This window comes from Propithecus coquereli, unplaced genomic scaffold (assembly GCF_000956105.1).
Source record: "Propithecus coquereli isolate 6110/MARCELLA unplaced genomic scaffold, Pcoq_1.0 Scaffold3895, whole genome shotgun sequence".
NCBI lineage: Eukaryota > Metazoa > Chordata > Mammalia > Primates > Indriidae > Propithecus > Propithecus coquereli.
This window is the reverse complement of record NW_012149613.1, coordinates 29,806-55,243: the sequence shown is the minus strand read 5'-3', so window position 1 is coordinate 55,243 and position 25,438 is coordinate 29,806. Positions and strand designations below refer to the sequence as shown.

Below are 25,438 nucleotides of genomic sequence, written 5' to 3'. Positions count from 1 at the left end.
AAAAAGGACAAATCTGATTGACGGTAAAAGCATTCCCTCTTCACAGATACTCATCCAAAGGGTTTACATTAAATTTTCCTGATGGGCACACAGCAGTATTTTATGCTGTATCTGTATAAACTAGTAATGTGGAAAATAAAAATCTGAATAGTATACTTGATTGCTTCATGCACCAACCATTAGATTGCTAGATTTATATCTACAATTTTGGAAGAGATGTTGCAATATGATGTTCTGACAATAAGTGTCAAAGTCATAATACCAGGATCTATTTTCATCTTGTTGTTGAGGTAAAGTTATTACAATGCACAGTTGGTAGGTCAGAAAGATCACTTACTATCTCTTGTCCTCTGTAGTTTAATGCTGACCTAAACTGCTACTGTATAATGTCAGAATTATCACAATGTCGGGGCTACAGAAGTACAACATGCTACATGATTTATTGCATTTCCTGTCTCAAATAAAGATTACAAAAACGCCAAGCTACAGTGGCTTAGAAGAAACTTAATTTCTAATTTTTCTCTTTTTCCTCATTCATTTTAGATTTTGGATTTAGTAAAGGGTACACATTACCAGGTAGCCTGTCAGAAATACTTCGAGATGACACATAATGTAAGTAAATTATTTTACTTTATAGCCTAATTCTTTGTCTTTTGTTACTACTCTCTATCTCATTCAGGGTTTTTAGTTGCAGCAATGGAAACCACTCTAGCTATTTTCAGCAGAAAGGGATTTATTACATGGTATTAAGTAACTTACAAAATTTATAGAAGGGCCAGAGAACTAAGCTTGGATGCTGCAGAACCAGGAATATTGGAACTAGAGGAAGCTACATCATGAGAAACTCTTACTTTACTGCAGCTGCCACCTACCACTCCATATCTAGGGATGAGACCAAGAGTCAGTAAACTTTTTCGGTAAAGAACCAGATTGTAAAAATTTAGGCTTTGTGGTCCATGTGGTCTCTGTAACAAGTACTCAACCTTGCCAGTGTAGTGAAAAAGCAGCCACAGAAAATATGTAAATAAATAGGTATGACTCTAACCCAAAAGAGGGATGTTTATAAAAATAGGTAGAGTCCAGATTTGACCTACAGGCCTTAATGCACCAATCCCTGGACTAGATTTAGAACCTTTGCCATAGCTGCCCAGAAGAACCAAAGGTTTTTGCCACCTTCCATGCAGAAAATCTGATCCTCAAACCTCATGTTGTTGTAATCTCCTTTCCAAGTCTCATATTTATCTGCATGGCAGAACCTAAATTACATGTGGACCCCAAACTGTAAGGGAGTCAGGGAAATGTATTTAGTTTTTATCTTGCCAGCCTCCTTAGTACAAATCGGCCTGCTAGGTTATTACAGTGAGTGCTGAATGACCCAGTCTGTCTCAGAGTAGGTTCTGAAATGTGTAAAGCAAGGGGCACAAACTCTGAGGCCTACAGAGGTCAGGCAAATAACCCAAACAAGTAAAGCTGGCTGAGATTAATAGCAGAGAGTGAGGTAAAACTATGGTACACTGAAGACTTTATGCCGTTAGAGGCATTCCCACTGACAAATTTTAAGGCCCTGTGCAGGCCAACAGAACACATCTGCAGGTCACATTCAGCCCACTGGCCCCCAGTTTGCAACCACTGCGTGGATTTCTAACCTGGGACATCCAAGAATGGACTTTGGAGGTTCCTGCTCCTCTTGATGAAACATTTTGCCTCTGAATGCGTATGTGCATTTCTCTGGAGTCTGTGGTATTTGTCAGGGATCTATGACTCTCCCCAAAAAGATGTTGCACTTACTGAATTCATCATCAGTTACCATGCCAAGTTTTACAATTATTTTTATGTTTCTGTTTAGTTGTCACAAAATAATTTTTCTATTCTGGCTATATAATTGCGGAATTTCTTGATAAGATGTTTCATAGGAAAAATATATAAAACTTGCCTATGACATACCAATAATAATTGAAATAATAATAGTAAACCTGCCAGTATCTATAGAACCCTTAATGTGTGCTAGGCACAGCACTAAATTCTTTGAACATATTAGCTCTTTTAATTCACACTACAGCAAGATACTGTATATATCCCCATTTATGAATAGAACTTAGGGAGGCTGAGCAACCAGTGTAAGGTCATGTTGCTAAGAAGGAACGGAACTTGAGTTTGAACCCAGGCTGTCTCACTCATCTGAAAGCTTGTGCTGTTTCATGGTATTTGGTATTGGATTTGCACTGATGACTGTGGAGGTGATTAGCATTTTCCTGTTGAGGGAGATTCATCAAATCATAAATATGGAGGGACTTTAGAGGTCATCTCATCCAACCTTTATCATTTACATTCTTAAAAAAAGGAGGCCTAGTGATTCTAAGTGACTTGCCCTACATATCATAGCTGGTCAATGGAAATCTGGAGCGAGAGCCCTGGTCTGCTGTGGGCCCAGTCCTCTTCGTCTACACCTAACTTTACAAAATTTAAAAGACTAAACATCAAGAAAATAGCAAGTAACAACAAAATCTCACTAGTTTTTGTTACAATGGGAATCACCCCAGATAAGCCAGCACCAGTTCTGTGTGACTCACTCCTCAAAGACTACATGCCTTCATTCGCTGGCTCAGCTTGAGAGTTTTAATTTCATATGTGTTCTTAAATTGAGGTGTATTAACCAACCTCTTTTAAAAAATAAGATATAAAAATTAGTTAAACATTGAATTTGTGACATAATCACTGAAAAGGAGTTTTTTTTTTTTTACCTCTCAAATCTGCTTTCGTAATAGCACTCTATTGATTATTCCCATAAGAGTATCGCTATGCTAGTTTTTAAAATTTGCCTTAGATGAATGAAGATATTGAAAAAACATGTATCTCAATTCTCTCACATATAATCTAACTTAAACCACCTGTAAATCAATGAAGTAAAAGGCTGTTTGTATTCACTAGCTGTTTCATTATAGGTTTTTTTAAATATGAGTATCTTCCTTCATTTATAATCGTTTCTAATGTAAAAGAGAATATTTTTGTCAGATTTCTGCCTGCCTTCCCCCTGACCCCGCCAAATAAAACCCTATGTTTATTTTCCTGAGGCCTCTGTGATCAAACGCACTTAAATGAAAGTTTTCAAAATGAACCAGTTAATTGATACCATTTGCAGCAGCACTATGATAGTTCCATATGGCTGTTTTGGTAATACCAGCTGCCTCATTATAAGCTGTCATTGCAAAACCTCTTGATTAAAACCCAAATATCCCATAGGTAAAACAATATTGCTTTCATTCCTTGAAAATCTACATTTGCAGTGGCAGAAATATGAGACCCATGTTTGTGTGAAGGTCATTGTGTGCAAAATGTGCTGATTCCAAGCAAATGTCTGAGAGAGGTTCATTTAGTATATGTCAAAAGCTGGCCTGCTTAAAACCTGTTTTTGTCAGTATTTTTAGGGATCAGTGTTTAAAATAATTTTATACTGTAGTATATTCTTTATTTCCTCCATGCTCCATGTATAAATAAAAATACTAGGCCTTATGTAGATTATTTTCAATTAAAAGTCAGAGATTAATGGTTTCGGAAATAAACTTGTTTGGACACAGTAATTGTGGATACTTATTTTCTAAATAGCTGAGCATAATTTTTCCCCACCATATAAATCTCTGCAGAAATCTTGTTAAAACCTATCAAACATTTTCCTGCCATCTTAAACAAGATATATGAAAAACAATTAAGCCTTTTTTATAATAACTCAGGGTCATCATTATGGATATCAATTAGAATGCTGGGCTAGCAGCCACCATCATCTCACTTGGATCACTGCAGTAGCTTCCTACCTCATTTCTCGGCATCTACACATGCCCCATTCCAATGCTTTCTCCTCACACAGCTGCTGGAGTGACCTTTAACAATAGAGGAATCTGATCATTTCAGGAACCTGCTTTAAAAAAGCCTTAAATGGCTTCTACTTCTCTCAAGATGAAATCTAAAATTTATCACATAGCCTATTAAGGCCTCCAGTCCACCCCTCTTCCTCTGGACTCCGGCTATACTAATCTTGTTTCGGATCCTTTACAGTACACTTTGGATCTTCCAAGCTAATATGGCAGAATGAAAACACATCACAGAATTTGCCTTTCCCAATACCTAACAAAATGTGTGAAACATAGTCAAAAATCATCAACTACGAAGAAAAACGTCACCAATAGCAACCAAACAAGAAAGGCGGCAAGGAAAGAACCAGAAGATTCATAGTAGACAAAAATCAGGAAAAAATTCACTTAATATTTGCAAATGAGAAGTAAATGGCTTCTGAGCAGAAATAAGTGAAATGGGGGATTTAGATGTAGATACTTCTCTTTCTCTATTCTTTTTCCTAGTTTGGTTTTAAAGCCCTATTTTCACTCTGTTTAGTTTATGCTCTTCTCCTTCCCCAAAAAATCCCTAAGTTTTTTTTTTTCTTGAGCAAGATGAAAGGAAATTTAATGGCAACTATATATACTTTCTTCAAAAATAACAGTGAAAGAAAGAAAGACTCAAAAGACAACCCATCCTAAAAGAAAACACAATTCAGTAAAAAGGAAACTTCATAATTTCATCTTGCTATCAAGCAACTTAATAGATCACAATGAGCTTAACAAAATAGTTAAGAAAGGCAATTGCAGGCCTAAGAGAGAAAATTGAGAAACATCACACAGAGCCACGGCACAAATCTTCATGTCAAGGCCCTAGGCACCATTTTAGTTGGTTAATAACATATTAATTAAAATAAGGATTCATAAAAAATACATATGTTCCTTAAATATGATATTTTAAAGTTAAGACATTCAAATGTCATTCATTTTCTAATCTTTTGATGTAAGGGCAAGGTGTCTTTTGTTTGAGTATAGCTTAGGGATTGGAATTCTAGTTCATCTTTCTTTCACAAACCACTGCCATAATACACCGTCAATAGTTTCCAGTGTGAGTTTCTTTAGAGTGGAAAAGGAACTTAATAATATATACAAAGCAGTATGATCTTATTCTCTGTTCTTCTGGGAATTCAACTTTTTTTTAAGTGACTTGCCTTTCTTGAGTCTTTCGACATTTAATTTAGATTTCGTGGAACAAACAGCTCTTTGTTTCAACATTCGTATTTCTTTGGTTTTCCCATAGCCAACCCTATGATAGCAACCCTATCATATAACACTATTGTCTCCATTTCATAGAAGAAACTGAGACTTAAAAAGATTACCATGTTTCATTTTGTCCACACTGAAGTCTAGTAATTCAGAGTTGTCTTCTGTGACAGAGGTATTGAAAACTTTAACAACTTGAAGCAAGGTGTAGAAAATCCCCAATGTGTTATCATAGCACAAGGTATTAGATTCTTTTTGTATGAAATAATACTATATTTTTATAATCTTTATAGCCAAGTTTAACTCTAGAAATAATTATAATGAAGATATCATTGTCAGTTTATTTGACTTTGCGTAAAACCTCTTCAAACAGCTTTCAGAGCAACTAAATGATCTAGTCAAAAGGCCTGAATTTTAATTAAGACCAAAACCAGTTGCTAGTTCTAGGACTTTGAGTAAACCATGTATTCTTTTTAGGCCTCAGTTTCCTAATCTGCATGGAGGAGGTACAATTTAACAGATCCCAAGGTCCTCCTAACCTCTAATTTTTTTCTATTTATAAAATGTAGAGTCTTCTGATTGAAATGTCTTAGGGAATAAACTTACTTTTTGTGGAACACTTTGCAAAATGCAAAGTTTATATTGTATCTCCCAGTTTTTAATGAATTGGGTGAAAATCAAACATAATAAAGAAGTTCACAAATGACTCCATTGTTAATAAAAATTATAGATGTGTCCTAAAACATTCAAGAAACATTTTGACATTAAGCAGCCAAGTTAAACAAAAAACAAACAAAAAAAAGTAAAGCAAAGAGAAACATTTATTCTTAGTGTACAGACTGATTTTTAAGAGACTTAGATCACTATCTGTTACACACTGAAGTTACTATAAAATTATTGGCCCAATATATATTAACTTACTAAAGAGAATCAGAGAATCCGAGAATCCTGGATGTTTAAATATTACCAGAAAAGACCTTGTTTCTGTTTATTGATGAACCCATCAGGAGGGTTCATTCTGGACCATAACAACAACTCCTTTTTCCCGCTGCCAACTCATTTAATCTACCAGAAGATTACGCACAGCTCCAGAAGATTACGCACAGCTCTAATCACACCACCTCCCCTCTTAAGGATCTTTACTGACTCCCCATTGTGTAGAGAATTCAGTCTACACTACTTACCCCAGTTTTCAAGGCTCTCAGAGGTCTGGTCCCTGCTTGTCTTTCCAACCTCATTCCCTATTCCCTTTTTTGTGCCTTTCACATCAGCTATGTGAACTACTTGCTTTCCCAGGACATTTCCTCTTGGCCTTGCTCTTGTGGTCCCGCTGTTCGCATTGCCCTGTCCCTCATTGTCCCAGCTTTCCACTGTCTCCGTCTTTCCAGACTCAACTTGAATAGCGCTTCTTGATCTCACAGAGCTTCCTTGATCTCCCCAGCTGGAGTTTCTCTCTACTGTGGAGTCTGATGGGCCTTTATCTGTGACCCTTATCACTTCTCCATTCTTAGCAGAGGTTTTTGAATATATGACTCACTGGGCTGGAAATTTCTTGAGTTAGTCTTAGTCAAATACATTCTTATATTCTGAAAAAATACTAGCTTATGACATGGTCATGTACATAGTAAGTCTTCAGTTAACGTGAAACCTGTGACTGGTATACACTGGCTATTTCTGGGCCCAACTCACCAAACGTTTATTAGATACCTACTGTGTGCAAGTCACCTCAGTACAAAAAGCGAGATGTAAAAAGATTGGTAAATATAAGGCAGATGGACAAAAGAAGTGTAATGGCTTCTTAGTTTCCAAAAAATATGAAGTGAAAATACCACACAAAAAAACACAACAAAGTAACTTAAGCAAAATGGTATTTTTGTTATCAGTGCCACATGCAGAAGGCAGGAAGGCAGGGATTTTAAACTGCAGAAAGCAAAACCTCAGATAAGAGGACATTAGTGTGATGCACAATTTGAAATGATACTCAAAGTTTTGTGGTAGTATTTGAGAAAAGAAATGGCATAATACTACGAACCTAGGCATGTTTGTATTAAGTCACAGGAAAAATTAAAAGAAAAAAATTTCTATAGAAAGACGGGGGAAAGCTCAAGATTAGAATGAAGAAATTACATTGAATTAGGTTGCTTTTTCAGAGTTTGTATTATACTAAACGAAATTACATATGCCAGACTATAAATAAGTTCTAAAATACGAGTGGTCTCAGGGACCAGTATTAGAATGATGGTGATCAATGATTTTGAGATCACTTTTTTTTTTAAATATTTATTGGCCTACGATGTGCTGGGCCTTTTGCTTGGAACTGGGGATCCAATAGTGAATACACAGGTGCCTAACCTGTGCATCACTGATACACAGGGTGGCACACACATGCACACACCCAGGCTTGTTTCCCAAACATATGTTTATTACTTTTTTCTAATTTTTTATTTTGAGGTAATCATCGACCAGAATTGGTAATGGTTTGGATATTACCAGAGTTGAGGGCATGGTGTGGATGGGAGGTAGGATTTTGGAGAGGTGAGAGAAAGGTGTCCAGTATGCCCAAGAATGGATGATGATACCAGTCACTGAGAGCAAAGGGCAGGGGAGAGGGGACGGGATAAGTTTCATATTGAGTGTGAGCTGCCTCTGAGCCATCCTAGATGTTGAGTAGGCCCTGCATATGGAAGGCAAGCTGGACAGGAACTGGAACTAAGTGCAGAGGTTTGGGCTGAAAACATAAATGCAGTCATTTTAATGTCCAGGTATTAGTTGAAACTCCTTCTGAATGAAATGGTGCAAGTAGTGGATTGAGCATTATGGACTACAACAGTTAGGGTCCATGTTTTAGGTATTAAGTTTTAAATGAGAGCTGGGACAGATTTTGAAACGCTTGTATTTATAGCTTTGTTGTGCATTAATGTGATATAAATTTGCTTCTTTGTACAGGTGGATGATTGTGGCTTTTCTTTGAATCATCCTAATCAGTTCTTTTATGAGAGTCAACGTATTCTAAATGGAGGTAAAGACATCAAGAAGGAAGCCGTCCAACCAGAAACCCCTCAACACAAATCAAATGTCCAGAAAACCAAGGATGCATCATCTGCTCTGGCCTCTTTAAATTCCTCTCTGGAAATGGATATGGAGGGACTAGAAGATTACTTTAGTGAATGATTCTTGGGCAGTTTAGGAACCCCTTTCCTCTCTAGCCTTCATTCCTACCATTACAATTCTGCCTGTTTCAACTTTAACTTCTTTCACCCCTCCCCAGTCCGTCCACATGTATACACACATTAGGAAACCATGCTTGCAGCTAAAAACACAGAACCCCACACTATGTTTTGCTTTGACAAAGGGGAGGAAGAGGAGTTTCTGTTAAAGTCTGTCACTTGAATGGTGTGATTTAAGTCCCGTTTTAGGAGATAAAAACAGCTTTCTGGACAGATTAATGTCCAGAAATACAGCTAAATACGCTAAAACCACTTTTATTTTAACCCTTATCCTTTGTCATTTTGACCCAACCCTTTTCCCATTTTTGTTAATAAATATCAAAATGTACATGACTGTGTGTGTGTGTAATTGGGAGAATCTGATTGTGTCTTAAGATTGGACATTACCTCAGTTTTTAGAGTAGCGCTTTGAGAGCTTGTTTGGAGGTTCTAGCAGGGGAGCGCAGCTACTCAAATACCCTTGACCGAAGGCCGTCCTCTTCGACCCAGCGTGCAGCTTCGGGAGGGACACACGTGGAGCGGTGAGGGAGGAAGGGGACACCCGCCTAGCCAGCCAGATCAGCCAAATCAACCCTGGCGATCAATGGGGTGACAGATGTCACAGCCAGATCGCCCTCACATCCTTAAAGTGGCACTTTGGAACATCCAACACACTGTTAATCACCACTGAAAATTTTAAATTATATCCTTTTCTTGGTTATTGTTGTTGTTTTTTTAGCTGACCTATTTGTGGTTATTCTGCATCAGCAAAGAGAACTTTGGTCCCTTTGAGTAGCAGCAAACTATTGAAATGAATTGTGACTTAGAAATTAAAAAAGAAAAAACAATTTGTATAGCCAGTTATATTTATTACAGGAGTTTTTTTAATGTAAAATAATGGCACTTCTTATCTGCTGTCATTTTTTCATTCTCTCTGGGGGCAGGTTCATGAAGAATAGACAATTTCTGAAGCAAGAAGTTCGTACGTCTAGAGTGTTTGTCTATCATACCCTCCACTTCCATGTCTTGTTACTTCTGTGGTTGCTGTGAATTACCAAATAGGTTTGGTAACTTCATTAACTTCAGTAATGAATATTCTGATATTCATAGAACCCCCCTCCTTTCAGTGCCAGCAGCAGAATTTAGTAAATGTTGTGGAGGACTATAGACATACAAGATGAATGCCCTGCCCTCTTTACCTGCCTTTGGGAAGGAGGGAAGGAGGGAAGGTGGGGGTGGATGATCCCTGGCACTTCATTCCTTACAGAACAGTGTCACTGACTTCCTCCCAGGCTCTCTACTCACGCACCAGAGTTTGGGGGACTCTTAGGAACCCCATTTTGAAACGTAACTCTCCTCACCTGTTACCTTGGAATATGTGAAAAATATTAGTCTATTTCTGTCCTCTTTTCCTGGTACAGAGGGGTAGAGGGGTACTTTTCCTTTATGAATCAGATATGTAACTAAATTAAAAAGAGGATGTTGTTTTCAGAAAACTGGACTATTAGAAGCACGTTTTTAATCCTGTGATGAACTACCTCAATATGAAAGATTTAAACGTGATCAGATCATCAGAACCTAAAAATGTCAACTATATCCGGTTTTTATTTTAGGCTTCTGAGCCAAAGATTTCTTGGAATATTTAGTAACATACAATTAAATGAAATACTATCTGAACTTTTACTTGTCTTGGTGAATTATCATCACCTAGTTTGGAAAATAGTATTATTCCACTACAAATTACCCCTATAAATCTCTCCCTTCTGAAACCATCTGCTATTCCCTTCATCATTTGTAGTTCTCAACAGGAATCTGATGATTGCCTACCACTTTATCCATGAACTGCAAAACCACGATTCCTTTTTTTTCTTTTTTTAAATTAAGAACAAGTGCTACACAGAGCTGTTTTAACCACAGAATTAAGTTAGCTTTAGAAAGCCAAGCACAGAAATGCAAGTCTCTGTTATATTAAAAGAAGGAAAGTATTAGACACACACTCTCTGCTGTAGTTCAATGAGAAATCTTATGATGTTTCGTATCTGGCAACATTTTGCAAGGCTGTCTTTTTCTACTGCCTCATGCTCTCCTTTTATGAAGCCTGTGCTCCCACCAGCTAAAAGGACAGAGCCATTGATGGCATGGCAGATGTGCCTTAGTGGACTATTTATTTTATACTGGCAGCCCCAAGAATTTGTGTCATCCTATACTTGAATGTTTTATGAGTGTCTAGTCAAACTCCAAAATAACACTAGTTTAAATGTGAGTTGTATTACAGGTTCAATTTTTTTATAATAAGGTTTGATCTCCTGTCATGTATTATACAGAAGAATATAGAAACATTTTGTGAAGTGTATAGATTAGAGGATAGGGAATAGAGGTGTATAAAAGAAGATAGAAATTAATGCTTTTTTGGTGCTTTTTGCAGTTGGAAAAAGCAATTTATTTTTCATGCTTCACAGGTCTTGACAATTTTGATTTGTTTTCTTTGAGAGCAGACCTGTTTGAATTGGATGATGTAGGAAGAACCCAAAAGAAAAATCAAAAGCCAACAGCCTCTTTTCAAAACTGTAGCCAGTGAAAAAGAATATGAATCTTCCAGATCTTTTAACTTTTACTCTTTTATTACCTCTTCGAGGAAGAGAGGCTGTGTGATTATCAAAGACAAATAAGAGACAGCAGAAGAAAGAACCTAGGTTGGATAGTTGTAGCTGGTTGAAGCAATGACATTGTTAGCAGAGATTCTATCATACTTGCTTTATGTTTCTCCATAATGTTTTTCACTCTGCCCATACAGTACAAAACTCTTAATTGCTGTGTGCATAAAAGAACACTAGGAAGGTTTTAAGTAAACTTTTTAGGACTGCTTATAATATTATAGAGTCATTAAAGTGAATAGTTATAGATTTTGAATGAGTTGGGAATGGAATAAAGCAATGGGAAGGATCTTTAATTCACATAGAATTTTAATAAGCTGAGGGATTTCTTCTCTCTTTAAAAGCATACAGGGTGTTTTGCTTGTTACACTTTGCTGTCTTACTGATACTCAGGATCTTTGCAAGCAAACTTCTGTAATTCTTTACAGAGAAGAAAAGAAAACTTCTGGGATTTTAGCTTGAAAGGCAAAATGAGACAACTCTAAAGTTCTGGTTCGGTTAGAGTCTACTGTTTGCAAATTTAATCAAGGTCTTCCACAGGCATCAGCTTGACATTAAATTTAAGTGCCCATTAAAGTGAGAGTTTGACAGCAGTTCTGAATGTGAAGCTAAGTCTGAGGACATCTTTACAGCTGGAAGGGGAAAAAAAAAAAAGTTGAGAAGCCTAAACCACTGTGGTAATTAGATCCATTTGTTAACTTCTCTTCTAATGTTGGCGAAGGGAGGGGGAGAAAAGGTTGCCTGGCTGGAATCAGGCAGGCAGCCCAGAGTCCCTACAGAAATGGGGCATGCACAGGGTCCTGCATTGCAGCAACCACTGGTCAATATCCTCTCTGACAGATGAGTAAGATGGTGCAATTATTTCAAGAACTTTATTCAGTTTTTATCCCTTTTAACACAGAAGCAGTGTGTGGAAGTTGTATTTTGAATGGGTGTGCCAGTTTGCTTATAAGGTACCTTGGAAGACACATTATTTGAGAGTGGACCTCTAGTGGTACATTGTTGGCCTGAAGAGTTAGTGTTTCTCACAAAGGTATCAAACTTACATTCAGGTAATCACTTATTTACCCAAAACATCTGGCTGCCTTTTCAATATTGAGTTCCTTCGTGACAGATAGCTATTGCCCTAGTCTAAGGCCTCTCACCATAATTGGCATATATGCAATTAACTTTGTGACTCTATGGAAATCATGTCACCTGTAGGAAATTATCTTCTGACTTCATCTGACTTTCCTGCCAAAAATGATACTATTTCCTGTTATTGGATTTACTTTCTATCCTGTAAGCTCTTTTTGTCCATTGCTTCATGATATTTTATTTTTTTCAAGAATTAGCACTGTAGAATCCTATCAAAGGCTAAAGAATATGTCTGTATATAAATCTACAGTATTTCCCTTGAGCCTTCGATTGTAATACTGTTTTTGAACACTGATTAAAAAGTAGTTAAACAACATTGCTAATAAATGTATGATGGATTTTTCAATTCAGACTTGGCATTTTTTTCTAGGTATATTCATTCACTGTAATAGAACTATGAGGCTCTTTAAGGTTTTGTTTTTTCAGTGTTGCACTGAAAGCACAGAGAGAAAATAAATTCAACAAATACTGCATTTAAGATTCTTTCTAACGTGGAAACTAACCATCTCATGCAAATTTTCCAGATTCCCCACACCTACTATTTTTTAAGAAATTTTTGCTTTCCCTTGGGTAATAGAGGATACCAAGGTCTTCATTACTGATTAAAAAGGACATAGTGATACATGCTTCTTTTTTATGTTCCCTTTCATCACCAAGGATTAAATCATGATTTAAACAATTCTCTACCACCCTTAACACTTGGCTGTCCATAGAGTTCCCATCTGGTCCTCTTCTCACTCCACGAGTCTCCCTAAGTGATCTCATCCACTCCCATGGTATTGCTTTCTATCTGAATGTCCCACTAGTATCTCAAATTTAACGTGTCCAAACTCAAACCTGTTCTCTTTCTTTGTTAACCTTGATGACTTCCTTTCCTACCTTCTCCATACATCCAAGTCCAATTGATTCTGTTTTAATATTAGCATGTCTAAACCAGTAGATCTCAACTGGGGCCAATTTTGCCCTGTAGGAGACATTTGGCAATGTCTGGAGACATTTTTGGTCATCACATGGGGGCGGGGGGTGGGGGGTGGCGTGCTGTTCTTGGCATCCAGTGGACAGAGGCCGAGGATGCTACTAAACAAACTATAGTGCGCAGGACGGCCCCCCGCAACAAAGAAATACCTGGCCCAAAATGTAAGTACTGCTGAGGGTGAGAGATACTGTTCAAGAGTTTCCTCTCCTCCTTTTCTTGCTTGTACTACATTAAATTACCCTCTCAGCACTTCTAGTCACAGTGATCTCTTAACTTACTATCCTCGTCTCCACTTGCCTACCCTGAACCCTATCCCACATCCTTCTTCAAAATGTAACCCAAGTGCTTTTTTCCCCCCAAAACGTGTGTCTTCTTAAACATAGCTCTCCATTACCTGTATGAGGAAGGCTAGCTTCCTGTTATATTGTGTATGAGACCCTCCATGATCTGACCGCTGCCTGCTTCCCAAGTTCCCTCTATTGCCATTCACCCCTCGTTCTATAATCCAATCCAGTGATTCAGCCATTCTGAGCACGCTTTCCCTGCACATTCACTATGCGTTCGCTCTCCCCTCTGTTACCCCTACTCTTCCTGCCCTTCCATCCCTTGCCCTGCTAACTATTATTTCTCCACTGAGGCTCAGATTAGGTACACATTCTTTCAGCCTTCTCTGATGACCCCAGTATGGGTTCATTGTCCTTTTTAGGCCATCTAACGTATGCCATAGATGTTATCATAAAATGATGGCTATAATCACAGTACTTATCATACTTATAATCATCCATTTATCTGTTTCCCTTCATTATGCTGGAAAATCCTTGAGGACAGGAACTATATCACTTTCTTATTTGAATCCCTAATAATTAGGATTGTCTCTAGTTCTTAGCATGATGCATGACATTCTTGGGCACTCAGTAGACGTGTAGAGTGAATGAATGGTTGCTTGCTTATTATCCCGCAGGAATCTCAAATTTAAGGTTTCTAAAACCTATAAACAAAGTGTGGAATGGATTCTGGGCCCCAGCCTGGAGCTACCACTTACTGTGTGACCTTGGGCAAGCTCCTTAATTTCTCTGTGCTTCATTTGCTTCAGGTATGACATGGTGATAATAATTGCACCTACTTCAATGTTATTCTATCAGGTGCTATTCCATCTACAGCATGCAGAACACTGTCTGGCACAGGGAAACAGTAAGTATTAGATGTTGCTATTTGACAGCCAACTCTTCCAACAAATGCACTACACGGGTCCTCCCTGTTGGAGGGGTACCATTCTGAAGATCCCTTACCTAGAGTGATCCTCTTATGTGCACCATACCATGGTAGAGAAAAAAAAATGCCACCAAACAAGGTTTTAGCAAAAAAGAAATGTCAGTGGATCTACTCTCTGACTGCCACACCTTTGACACCTTTGTCACCTTTGTGGCCGGGCAGGGTAGACAGAGAATTGCAAACTATGAAACTGGAAGATTTCCTAGGTATGGCATACACTGTGGTATGAAAAGTTGCTGAAATGGTGTCACAGGGCACTGTTTGTTCTTAAAAGGGGAGAACTGAGGCATCCTGAGCATCAGTATATAGAAAGCATGATAAAGTTTTCTCTCTGAGGGTGGTGATATATCAGTGGGCTTACGTACGATTCCCAATGAAAATGATGCCTGTGTGGTACCTAGTCTCCAAGGACTTAAAAAGTACATTTAGGCAGATCAAATCAGGTGCTACCATGGCACTTCTGGAATTGGGTAAGAATAGTAATCATCTGCACTTTCCCTAACAAGGACACTGAGCGGTTAAATTCCATGTGCTGGCTCACAGATTCCGATCAAGCGCGGTGCTGTGACTCCCTGGGCTGTGCACTTTCTTCTCCATCATTGGTTTTCACACCAACAGCCTTAGGACCATCCTTCATGGATGAGCAGCCCAAACTGCAGGCCCCAACTAGACCAACTCTTTTCTGTTATCTTTGTCAAGGTAATTAACCCTCTTGCTTCAGTTTCTTTATCTGTAAAATTGGGATAAAAACATTGCCTACATCATAGAATTGGTGTGAGATTAAATGAGATGGCCAGTGTCATTGGCGCACAGTCTGACACACAGTAAGTCGCTAAGTAATTGCTGGCTATTATTATACAAAGGTTCTACTGTATTTTGTCTGAAATAAAGGCTTATCCAAATAAAGTTCAGAACCTATAATAGAATATTTTGTGTATTAAAGGGTAAGAATTATGTTTTAATTTTGCTCTACAGAATAAAAATTCTAGAACCCTTAGCCTTTCAGATAAACTACAGAATCTCAGAATTATACAGAATTTCTACTACCAGGATTTCTCCAAACTGTGGCTTCCTTGGCATTATAAAATAATCTAGAAAGAGTAAAAGCCAGACTATCATACAAAGTCATGGGAAGTTTTATATCCCTTGTGTTGCCTACCAGTTTCTCAAGAATATGTGACATCATATCCTGCCTTGGTTAGAGGAGTACACTCTCATTCCCTAGTCTACACCATGGCATCTTCCCTGTCATCTCAATTCAATCCCCCTTCCTAAACGATAACAACCTATCTTCCATAAAAAGTGATCTGCATGGTCAGTCATAGAGATCAAAGAGAGATGCATTAGATTTTTCTGTTTTGGTGTCCCACCCAGCCCCTGGTACTGTTATGGTGGATGTCTCCTGTTAATATCCCTGTTGAGAAGCTAGGAGCTTTGGGGCACATCCAACTTTTGGTAGTAAGCACACCACTTAAAGCTATACACATCTTCCTTAATAATTAGATCTATATATCAAAATAAGATAAGCACTAGGGTTATATATACAGCTTCTATCCATACTCAAATTGCAGGTGATAAAGTACACCAAGGCAGAAGAGAATACAGAATACCTCTGTGTGACCTTACACTTACTGAGGAAAAACAGCCTATTTGTGAAGGCGTTATCCATCATTCAGCAAAATAAAGTTGATGAGAAAGGCTCTCTGCAGATTCCTGCCACTTAAACTGGGAGAATATAGCTCATCCCAGATCCATTTGTATAGTCCCTCCTTGTAAGCCTGCCTATAGCAGGCTCTTTAGAAGTTTTCTAATTCAATCTCTAAACCAACACAGTAGTTTCACTTAACTGCTGGGGATACATTCCCACGGCCCCAGTGGATGTTTGAAACTGTGGGTAGTACCAAACCCTATATACATTTTTTTGATCTGATAACTGAGATGGCTACTAAGTGATTAACAGTAGGTAGCATATACAGCGTGAATATGCTGGACAAAGGGATGATTCATGTTCCAGGCAGGACAGAGCAGGACAGTTTGAGATTTCATCATGCTACTCAGAATGGTGCACAATTTAAAACTTATAAATTATTTATGGAATTTTCCATTCAATATTTTCAGACCACTGTTGACCTTAGGTAACTGAAACCATTGAAAGTGAAACTGTAGATAAGGGGGAAATACTGTTTAGTTAGTATTTTCAGCTTGTGGGCCCTATGGTCTCTGCTGTAACCATTCAACTCTCTTATGATAGTGGAAAAGCAGTGTAGATAATACATAAATAAATGAATGTGACTAGATTTGGCCTGAAATGAGCCAGATTTGACCTGTGGGCAGCTTGCCAATCCATGACCTAAATGAAAGGGGCAAAATCTTTGAAGGATACAAATTACCAAAACCGACTCAGAAAAGAAGTAGAATACCTGAATATCCCTACATCAATTTAAAAGTATAATTTGTAACTTAAAACTTTCCCACACACACACAAAAATTCTAGATCCAGATGGCTTCAATGATAAATCCTATCTAATATTGAAAAATATAATGCCTATCCCACACAAACTGTTTTAGAAACTAAAGGAGGACAAAACATTTTCCAATTCATTTGGAAATGAGTTGGTTATGAGGCTAGCACTGACCGGAAACCAAAACCAAACAATCACATTACAGGAAAAAAAATACAGACTAGTATCTCTCATGAACACAGTGGCAAAAATCCTTAATAAAATATTAGTGATTAAAATCAAGCAATATATATATATATGGGCAATACATTGTGACCAAGTAGGGTTTATCCCAAGATCGTAACGTCAGTTTAACATCCAATAATCAATCAATGTAATTTACCTTGTTAACAAAAGAAAAAATGATCCTTTCAATAGATTCAGAAAAAGCATTTGGCAAAATTCAACATCTATTCATGACAAAAACTCTCAGTAAATAAGCAACAGAGGAAACTTCCTTAATCTCAAAGGGCGTCTATGAAAATCCTAGAGGTAACAATCAAGCTGAATGCTTTCCTTTTAAGATCTGGAACAAGATGAGGATATTTATTTTTACCACTTCTATTCAGCATTGTACTGGGGATCCTAGCTAATGCAGTAGGCAAGAAAAAGAAATGAAAGGCATACGGTTTGGAAAAGAAAGCAAGCTATTTTTATTCACCAGTGACGTTGTATATTTAGAAAATCCTATGAAATCTTCAGAAATGTTACTAGAATGAATAAGTGAGTTTAATAAGATCACAGGTGATAAGGCCAATATATAATTACTTACATATGTTCTATATACCGACAACATGCAATTAGAAATTGAGAATTTTAAAAACACCATTTATGATAGCATCTAAAACATGAGATACTTAGAAATAAATATGTGTAAGACCTATACACAAATACTACAAAACACAGCTGAAAGAAATTAAAGAAGACCTAAATAAATGGAAAGATATGCCATGTTCATGGATTAGAAGTCTCAATATTATTTACATCTCAATTTTCTCCAAATTGATCTATAGAGTCAAAGTAATTTCATCCAAAATCCCTGCAAGGTTTTTTTTTTCCTGTATAAATTAGCAAGCTGATACTAAAACCTATTTGAAAAAGCAAAGGACCCAGCAGAGCCAAAACAATTTCAATAACAACAACAAGGTTGGAAGTCTTCCCTTATTGATTTTAAGACTTGCTATAAAGCTACAATAATCAAAACAACATGGTGTTGGTAGAAGGATAGACATATGACCAAAGTTATAGAGAATCTTCCTTACTCATTTTTCTTCTTTTGCTTTGAATGCAAAAGTGACAGAAAATTCTTACTCAACTAAAGTCCATGTCCATGTTCTAGCTTCTCTTTGAACCTGCTTGCACACGCATTAGGAGATAGTTGAAATCTTGAAGTTCTTTGTAACGTTATATATTAATTCAATAAAGTATGCACTATTGTAATTTTCTTCCTAAACTACAAAAAAAAAACAAATTTTTTCAGTTACTAGCCAATTACTCAGACTTATTTTCACAATTTGCCTCTTTATTCAATCATATTGTCTGTCATTTCCTTTCTTTTATGTCTGATAAAAAATTTCATTCATAGACTTTCCCATTGTGATCTGATGATCTTTAAATATTCCATAAATCCTAGAATTCTGATTAAACTATCTCAAGGCATTTTTCAATTTAAGATTCAAATCATGCATAATTCATGTCCATGAACATATAAAGTTAATGATGGCTTGAAAAATTTGCTATGACCAAACAGCTGCTTTTGCTGCTTTGGAGCTCTGTGACTATTTGCTTTCCAAATTTCTCCCCACTGAGGTTTCACATACTTTGAGAAACAGAGCCCTAGAGATAAAGGAAGGAGGGGGTATTAGTGGAAACATAGGAGGATAAGGGTGATTCTGCTCTATCCCTCTGGTTCTACACCCTCTGATAACACCAGAACAGGGCACTCAACACTGAGGTGGCGATTCCAACTCCGGGAACTTTGTCAAGGACTCCCCTACCTCCTGATGGTCTTTTTGTTGATCCCTTGGTTTTTTTGTTTTACTAAGAATGTTATTTTATTTAACTTATTATAGTTTTTATCTTATTTAAATGGTTTTTCTGGTAATTTTATCCCAATTTACTATCTTCCCACTATCTAAGCATCATGCTTTGAAATGCTTCCTCTCTTCACATATTAATATGCTTTTTAATTGAATATAAACTATGTATAGAAAATTCCATGAAACACAAAGGGACAAACTCATACAAATTGAACTCATCCCCGTAACACAACCCACATTCAGAAACTGAATCCCGCCAGCTCTCCAGAAGGCCCCTTCCTCTCTGAAGGCAATCACTTATTCCAACTTCTACCACCATAGGTTAGTTTTCCCTGTGTTTGAACTGTCTTATATAGCATGCACTCTTATGTACCAGGACCTGCGATTTCACTCAACATTATATTTGTAAGACTCATCTTTTTTGTTGCATGTAACAGTTCTTTTTTTTTTAATGTGTAGTATTTCATTGCATGAATATATCATGATTTATTTAATTCTAATAGACATCTGCATTGTTACTGTTTTTGTCCATTACAAATGATGCTACTGTGAACATTTTTGTACATATTTCTTGGTGTACGTACGCATGCATTTGCGTTGGGCAAATATGTAGAAGCGAAGTTGCTAGCGTGCCATTTGCTCAGCCTTAGCAGATCCCACTTACGGCAGGCAGTTTCCAAGATGGCCCTCAATGATCACTGCCTCCTGGCATTCACACCCTTGTATGAATCCTCTCCCTTGAGTGTAGACTGGGCTTATTGACTCACTTGTAACAAGTAGAATATGGCAAAGGTGATGGGATGTCATTTTCAAGATGAAGTTATAAAAAAATTGTGTCTTCTGTTCTGAGTGCTCTCTCTCAATATATTTTGGATGTTTCATTCTAGAGAGGCCAGGTACTCTATACAGAGGAAGCCCTAAAGGGGGACTCTTGGAAGTGGATCTTGTGTGGCCACCAATGGTCATGTGAGTGAAGTGGGTCCTCCCCAAACTGAGCCTTGAGATGGCTGTAGCTCCAGTCAATATCTTCATTGCTGCCTTTTGAGATACTGAATCAGAACTACCTGGCTCCCAGGTGCCTGATCCACAGAAACTGAAATACTGGAAGTTCATTGCTTCCAGCTCCTAAGTTTTTAGGCAACTTGTTATGCAGCAACAGATAACGATATACACATAATAAGCACATAGCCAAACAGGTTTTCAAATGGTTGTATCAATTTGCATTAACACAAGCAGTTCCTACTGTTTCACATTCTTGCCAACTCTTCATCATGTTACTTATTGTGCTCGGGTTTTTGTGGTTTGTTTTTGATTTTGTTTAGTCATTCCAGTGGTTGAGTAGTAGTGGTTTGGCATTGTGGCTTTATTTTGCTTCCTTTTTTTTTTTTTTAGACCTTTATTAACAGGTGCTTGCAGTTTGTTGACTTTTTTTTTTTATTGAGTTGTAAAATTTTACTACTTAACTACTACTTACTACTTTTTAATTTAAAGGAAGTTTTAAAAAATCTCAACCAGTTATGAAACAATTTAAAAACCATTAAAGGCATATTGAGAAAAACCAGGCTTTTTAAAATAAAACACATTTGTTATTACCAAATAATCTGTCTTTAGGTAAAAATAAAAACCTGTGCTACATACATAATACAGATAGTTCTAGTTATCTGGTCAACTGGCAAAAAGCAAGCACTTAAGGTCTTTGGTTTCAATCTTCTGTTCATTTCTTATTGCTGGAATTTCATATTCATTTCTTTTTCCGGATGACTACAGGGATGATGGCAGAGATGGTAACCCTGCCTTTACTCAGCCCCGCCATGCACGGCTTCCAGAGTGACCAAATTCTCAGCTGGTGGGTCAGCTGCTTTTGTCTCTTTGACATCTGTGGTTTAGGGTTTTCTGGGCATCTGGGTGGGTAATCGAAGTTGGGGTGGTATTGACTCAGGCGGCTGCTGACCTCGGGGCTCATTCTCCTCTATTCACTTTGTCCTCTTCATTGCTGTCCTCTTTGTCTGTGGCTGCCTTTGGCCAGGGGGCTCCTGTCTCACTGGTCTGCCTTGTGCTCCTGCACCGCGGTTGTCAGCACCCTCCACTCTTCTCTCTGCACAGGGGGGCTGGAACACTGTGGTTGAGGCCCAGGGGTCTCCACATTGCAGTAAGGAGGAAACCTTCCCCTTCGGTAGGGCCCTGTTGTTGGGCCTGGCCGTGGGAAGCGCTCTCGCATCCCTGGTTGCGTTCCCTCTTCTCCCTGTTCTGGCAACTCTGCAGGTCACCGCGTGGAGGATCCGTGCGACGTGGATGGGGGCTATAATGGCTCTGGTCTGCTGCGCGTTTACTGCCTCGAACTGGAACTCCACCAGCGCCCGTGACATTCGCTGCCACGCACCCTTTTCTCCTTCAACAACCTCGAACTCCAGTTTCTCCGTCTCCCACACTCTGAGGGCGTTGCTGGGGTTGTTCTTCTTTCTGGCAGTCTGGTGTACGAATACATCTTCCTCGGTGTCATTCCTGTCCATGAAACCACATCCATTTCTTACACTGAACCGTTTTATTGTTCCCCCAAACTTCCTTGAGACGTCCTCTATGTCCCCGCTGCCATGAGAGGCCACCCGGGCCACAGCTCCCTGCCTGCTGCCTTCGGTGCCAGACGTGGTGTCCCCAGGGCTGAGGGCGGGGTCTGGGGCAGCGGCTGTGACCGGCGGGGCTGTGGCAGCTGCGGCTCCCCCAGAGGTGTGAGCGTAAGGAGGCGGGCAGTGGCGGCGCTGCTCGGGGTTCTCTGCGGTCCGCTCTGCTCCCGCTCCCCTTCCAACTTGCTTCCTTGTTCTGATGGGATTGAATAGTTTTTCATCGTGTAGCACCATTTGGATATCTTCTCTTGCGAAGAGTCGAATCTTATGCCCAATTTAAAAAAATGGGTTCTTTTTTTCTTATTGATTTATAGTTCTTTACATATTCTGAATACTTTGACAGTTATATTGATTTCAAATATTGTCTCTCACTCCATGTATCTCTTTTGTTTTCTTCCTCTTAGTATCTTTTGCTGAACAGCAATTCTTAATTTTAATATAGCCCAATTCATTGCTTTTTAAAATGACTAATGCTTTTGGGGTCTTGTTCAACACATCTTTTCTTACTCTCTAAAGCTATCTCCTAGGAATGTTACTGTTTTAACTTCCACACTTAAATTCTGCAACCCACCTGGACTGATTTTTTGGGTATGATATTAGGTAAAGGTCAATATTTTCTTCCTATATGGACACACATTTGGCTCAACTCCTTTCCTTCAACTCTTCAGTGTCACTTCTGTGATGAATCAAGTGCTTGTGTATAAGTAGGTATGTTTATAGACTAGTGCATTGGTCTATTTGTCAATATCAAACTCTTTTAATTTTCATAACTTTATAATGTCCTAATATCCAATAGCATAATTTCTCCAATTTTCTTTTGCAAGATTGTCTTATCTATTCTTGTCTCTTTGAATTTCTATATCAATTTAGAAGTTAATTTATCAATGTATAAGCACAAAAAACATCCTGGGAAATTTATTGGATATATACTGAATCTGTTCATCAATTTTGGAAGAATGGACATTTTTACAGTATCGAGTTCATTTATCTAAGTTGTCTTTAATATCTTTTAATAACACTTTATAGTTTTTGGTGTAGAAGCCTTGCACATCTTTAGATTTCTTCCTTGGAATTTAATGTTTTCCTTGATATTATAAATGCCATAATTTTTAAACTTAATTTTCTGATAATTGCTGGTATATAATCACTTTTTTTAGTGTATTGATTTTGTATCCAACACCAATTTTTTTTAGGTGTGTTACTCTTGTATTAGGCTCATGATGTACTAGTCTATTTTAATACCACCTATTTAATACCACCGGTTAAGTTGGCTAATATTTTATAAATGTTTTGCATCTATTTCAACCAGTTATTTAGAATAGTGTTTTAAAATTGTTAAAATCTCTGTGTTTGCAAATTGGTTTATTTCTCCTTTGAGATCTGTCAATTTATGCTATATGTAGTTTTAGGCTATGTCACTAATCCATGCATCCAAATCAATGCATGCAAATTTAGAATTATTGTCTGGTAAATTCAAGTTTTATTAATAATCGTTATGAAATAGCCTTCTTTATTTCTGGTAACGTTTCCTGTCTTTTTAAAGTCTACCTTTGTCTGATATTTCTACAGCTACACATTTGATTTGTTTTGGGTTAATGTTTGTGTGGGATATACTTTGCCATAATTTTATTTTTAAACTTTCTATATTCTCATACTTAAGGTTATTTCATAAAAGCAGCATAAAATTTAGGCTTTGCTTTTTCATACAATCTGGTTATCTTTGTCTTTTATCTGCATATTAATTTCATTTATATCAGATGTAATCACTGATATATTGGGTTTTAAATCTACCACTTATGTCTTCTCGTTGTTTCTTCTGTGATATTCCTTTTCTCTCTTTTCTTGATTTCTTTTGGATTATTTATTTTGTTTTGTCCTTATATTTGCTTATTATACATTATTTTACTATTCTTTTACTGGTTATCCTAGAAAATATGGCAAGAATCTTTAACTTATTAAAGTCTCATATAAATCAGTACTTAATTTACTAATTTCCAGACAATGCAAGCACCTTTTTCATATCTTTCTCCTGCCTTATATGTTAATATTTAATTCTGCATATATTTTAAACTCTTAATTGTCCATATATTTTAAACAATGTATTATTGCTTTACACATTCATTGTTCGTTTTGCTCTATCTACGTATTTACCCCTTTTCATTACTCTTTATTCCTTATTTATTTATCCTTTATTCCTTTATTCCTTTACTCTTTATTCCTTCCTGCATTTCCATCTGGCATTATTTTCTTTCTACCTGAAGAATTTCTTTTAGTATTTCCTTTAGTGTGGATCAGCTGATAACATCTTCTCTTAGTTTTTGTTTGCCTGGTAATTTCTTTATTTCGTATTCATTTTTGAAGGTTATTTTTACTATGTATAAAATTCTAGGATTTCACCTAAGTGTCCACTGACAGATGAATAATCAAAATGTAGTATATATATATAAGAGGAAATATTATTCGGCCTTTAAAAGGAAGGAAATTCTGATACATGCTACAACATAGATGGACTGTGAGGACATTATACTAAGTGAAACAAACTACTCACAAAAAGATGAATATTGTATGATTTTACTTATACAAGTATCTAGGGTACTCAAATTAAAGAAACAGAAAGTAGAATGGTCATTACCAGGGGCATGGGGGAAGGGAAGATGAGGAGTTTTTGTTTAATGGTACTGTGGACTGAATATTTATGTTTATCCCAAATCTATATGTTGAAACCCTAATCCCCATTGTGAGGGTAGTTGGAGGTGGGACATTTGGGAAGTAGTTATGCCATGAGGGTGGCAACCTCATGACTAGCATTAGTGTGCCCTTATATGAAGAGACATGAGAGAGAGAATCTCTGTCTCCACATCATGTGAGGATACAGCAAGATGGCAGCCATCTGCAAACCAAGAAGAGGGTTCACACCAGACACCAAATCTGTTGGCACTTTGACCTTGGTATTTTTAATCTCCGAAACTGTAAGAAATTAGTGTTTGTTGTTTAAGCCACTCAGTCTATGGCATTTTGTTATAGCAGCCTGAACTAAGGCGAGTGGGTATAGAGTTTCGGTTTTGCAAAACAAAAAAGTTCTGGAGGTTGGTTGTACAACAATGCAAATATACTTAACCATTTTTAAGAATAAAGTTTGGTAGTGTTAAGATGGTAAATTTTATGTTATATACATCTTATCACAGTTAAATTTTTTTAAATAAAAAGTCTAAGTTTGCAGTTTTTTTTCTCCATCACTTTAAATGTTATTTTGTTGTCTTTTGGCTTCCATTGTTTCTGTTTAGAAATTAGCTGTCAGTCTTTTAATTGCTCCTTACATCTTTTGTTTCTTACTGCTTTTACGCTTTTCTGTTTTTAATTTTCAACAGTTTGATTATAATATAAATGAGGTGGTTTTGTTTTATATTCTGTAGGTGGTGTGTGATACTTCTGAAATTCAAAACTTGATGTCCTCGGTTTTGGAAAATTCCCTGCCATTGTATCTTCAAATATCACTTCTTCCCTATTTTCTCTTTATTCTATTTCTAGAGACTATCTTTTCACTTTCTGTTTTTTATCAGATATTTTTATTGGGGGACAATTGTCCATGACATTTCTACAGATTTTTTAAGAACTTTTTAAGGATGTTTGCATAGCAAACAACCTGGATAGAAGTAGTGTTTCCTTCCAGGGCAAAGGGTAGCTTTGTTTCCTCACCAACATACTGAAGGTAATATCTCCCTCTGAAACAAAGATTGAACATGCTCATAGGTCCCTCATAAGATTGGGTATTTCCTAAGATTGGGTATTTCCTAAGCTTGGGGTTCCCCCACTGTGACACAGACTTTTTATGTCCACAACCTCCTCTTAGGCCCGCCTCTGTATCACCCCTGTGGGACTGGGGATGGGGAGTGGGTTACAGGGGAACTGATGCCAACATAAATCTTCGAGTAATAAAGACTT

General features: G+C 37.4%; 1 protein-coding gene across 1 annotated transcript; it reads left to right on the top strand.

The window, feature by feature from the left end:
- Positions 1 to 543: 543 nt before the first annotated feature.
- LOC105816855 (DNA primase large subunit-like) lies at positions 544 to 8,439 on the top strand (the record flags this gene model as incomplete). Its single annotated transcript, XM_012652398.1, has 2 exons — positions 544 to 612; positions 8,037 to 8,439. Coding segments are annotated over 2 exons (294 nt in total), but the record flags the coding sequence as incomplete, so codon positions are not given.
- Positions 8,440 to 25,438: the final 16,999 nt, after the last annotated feature.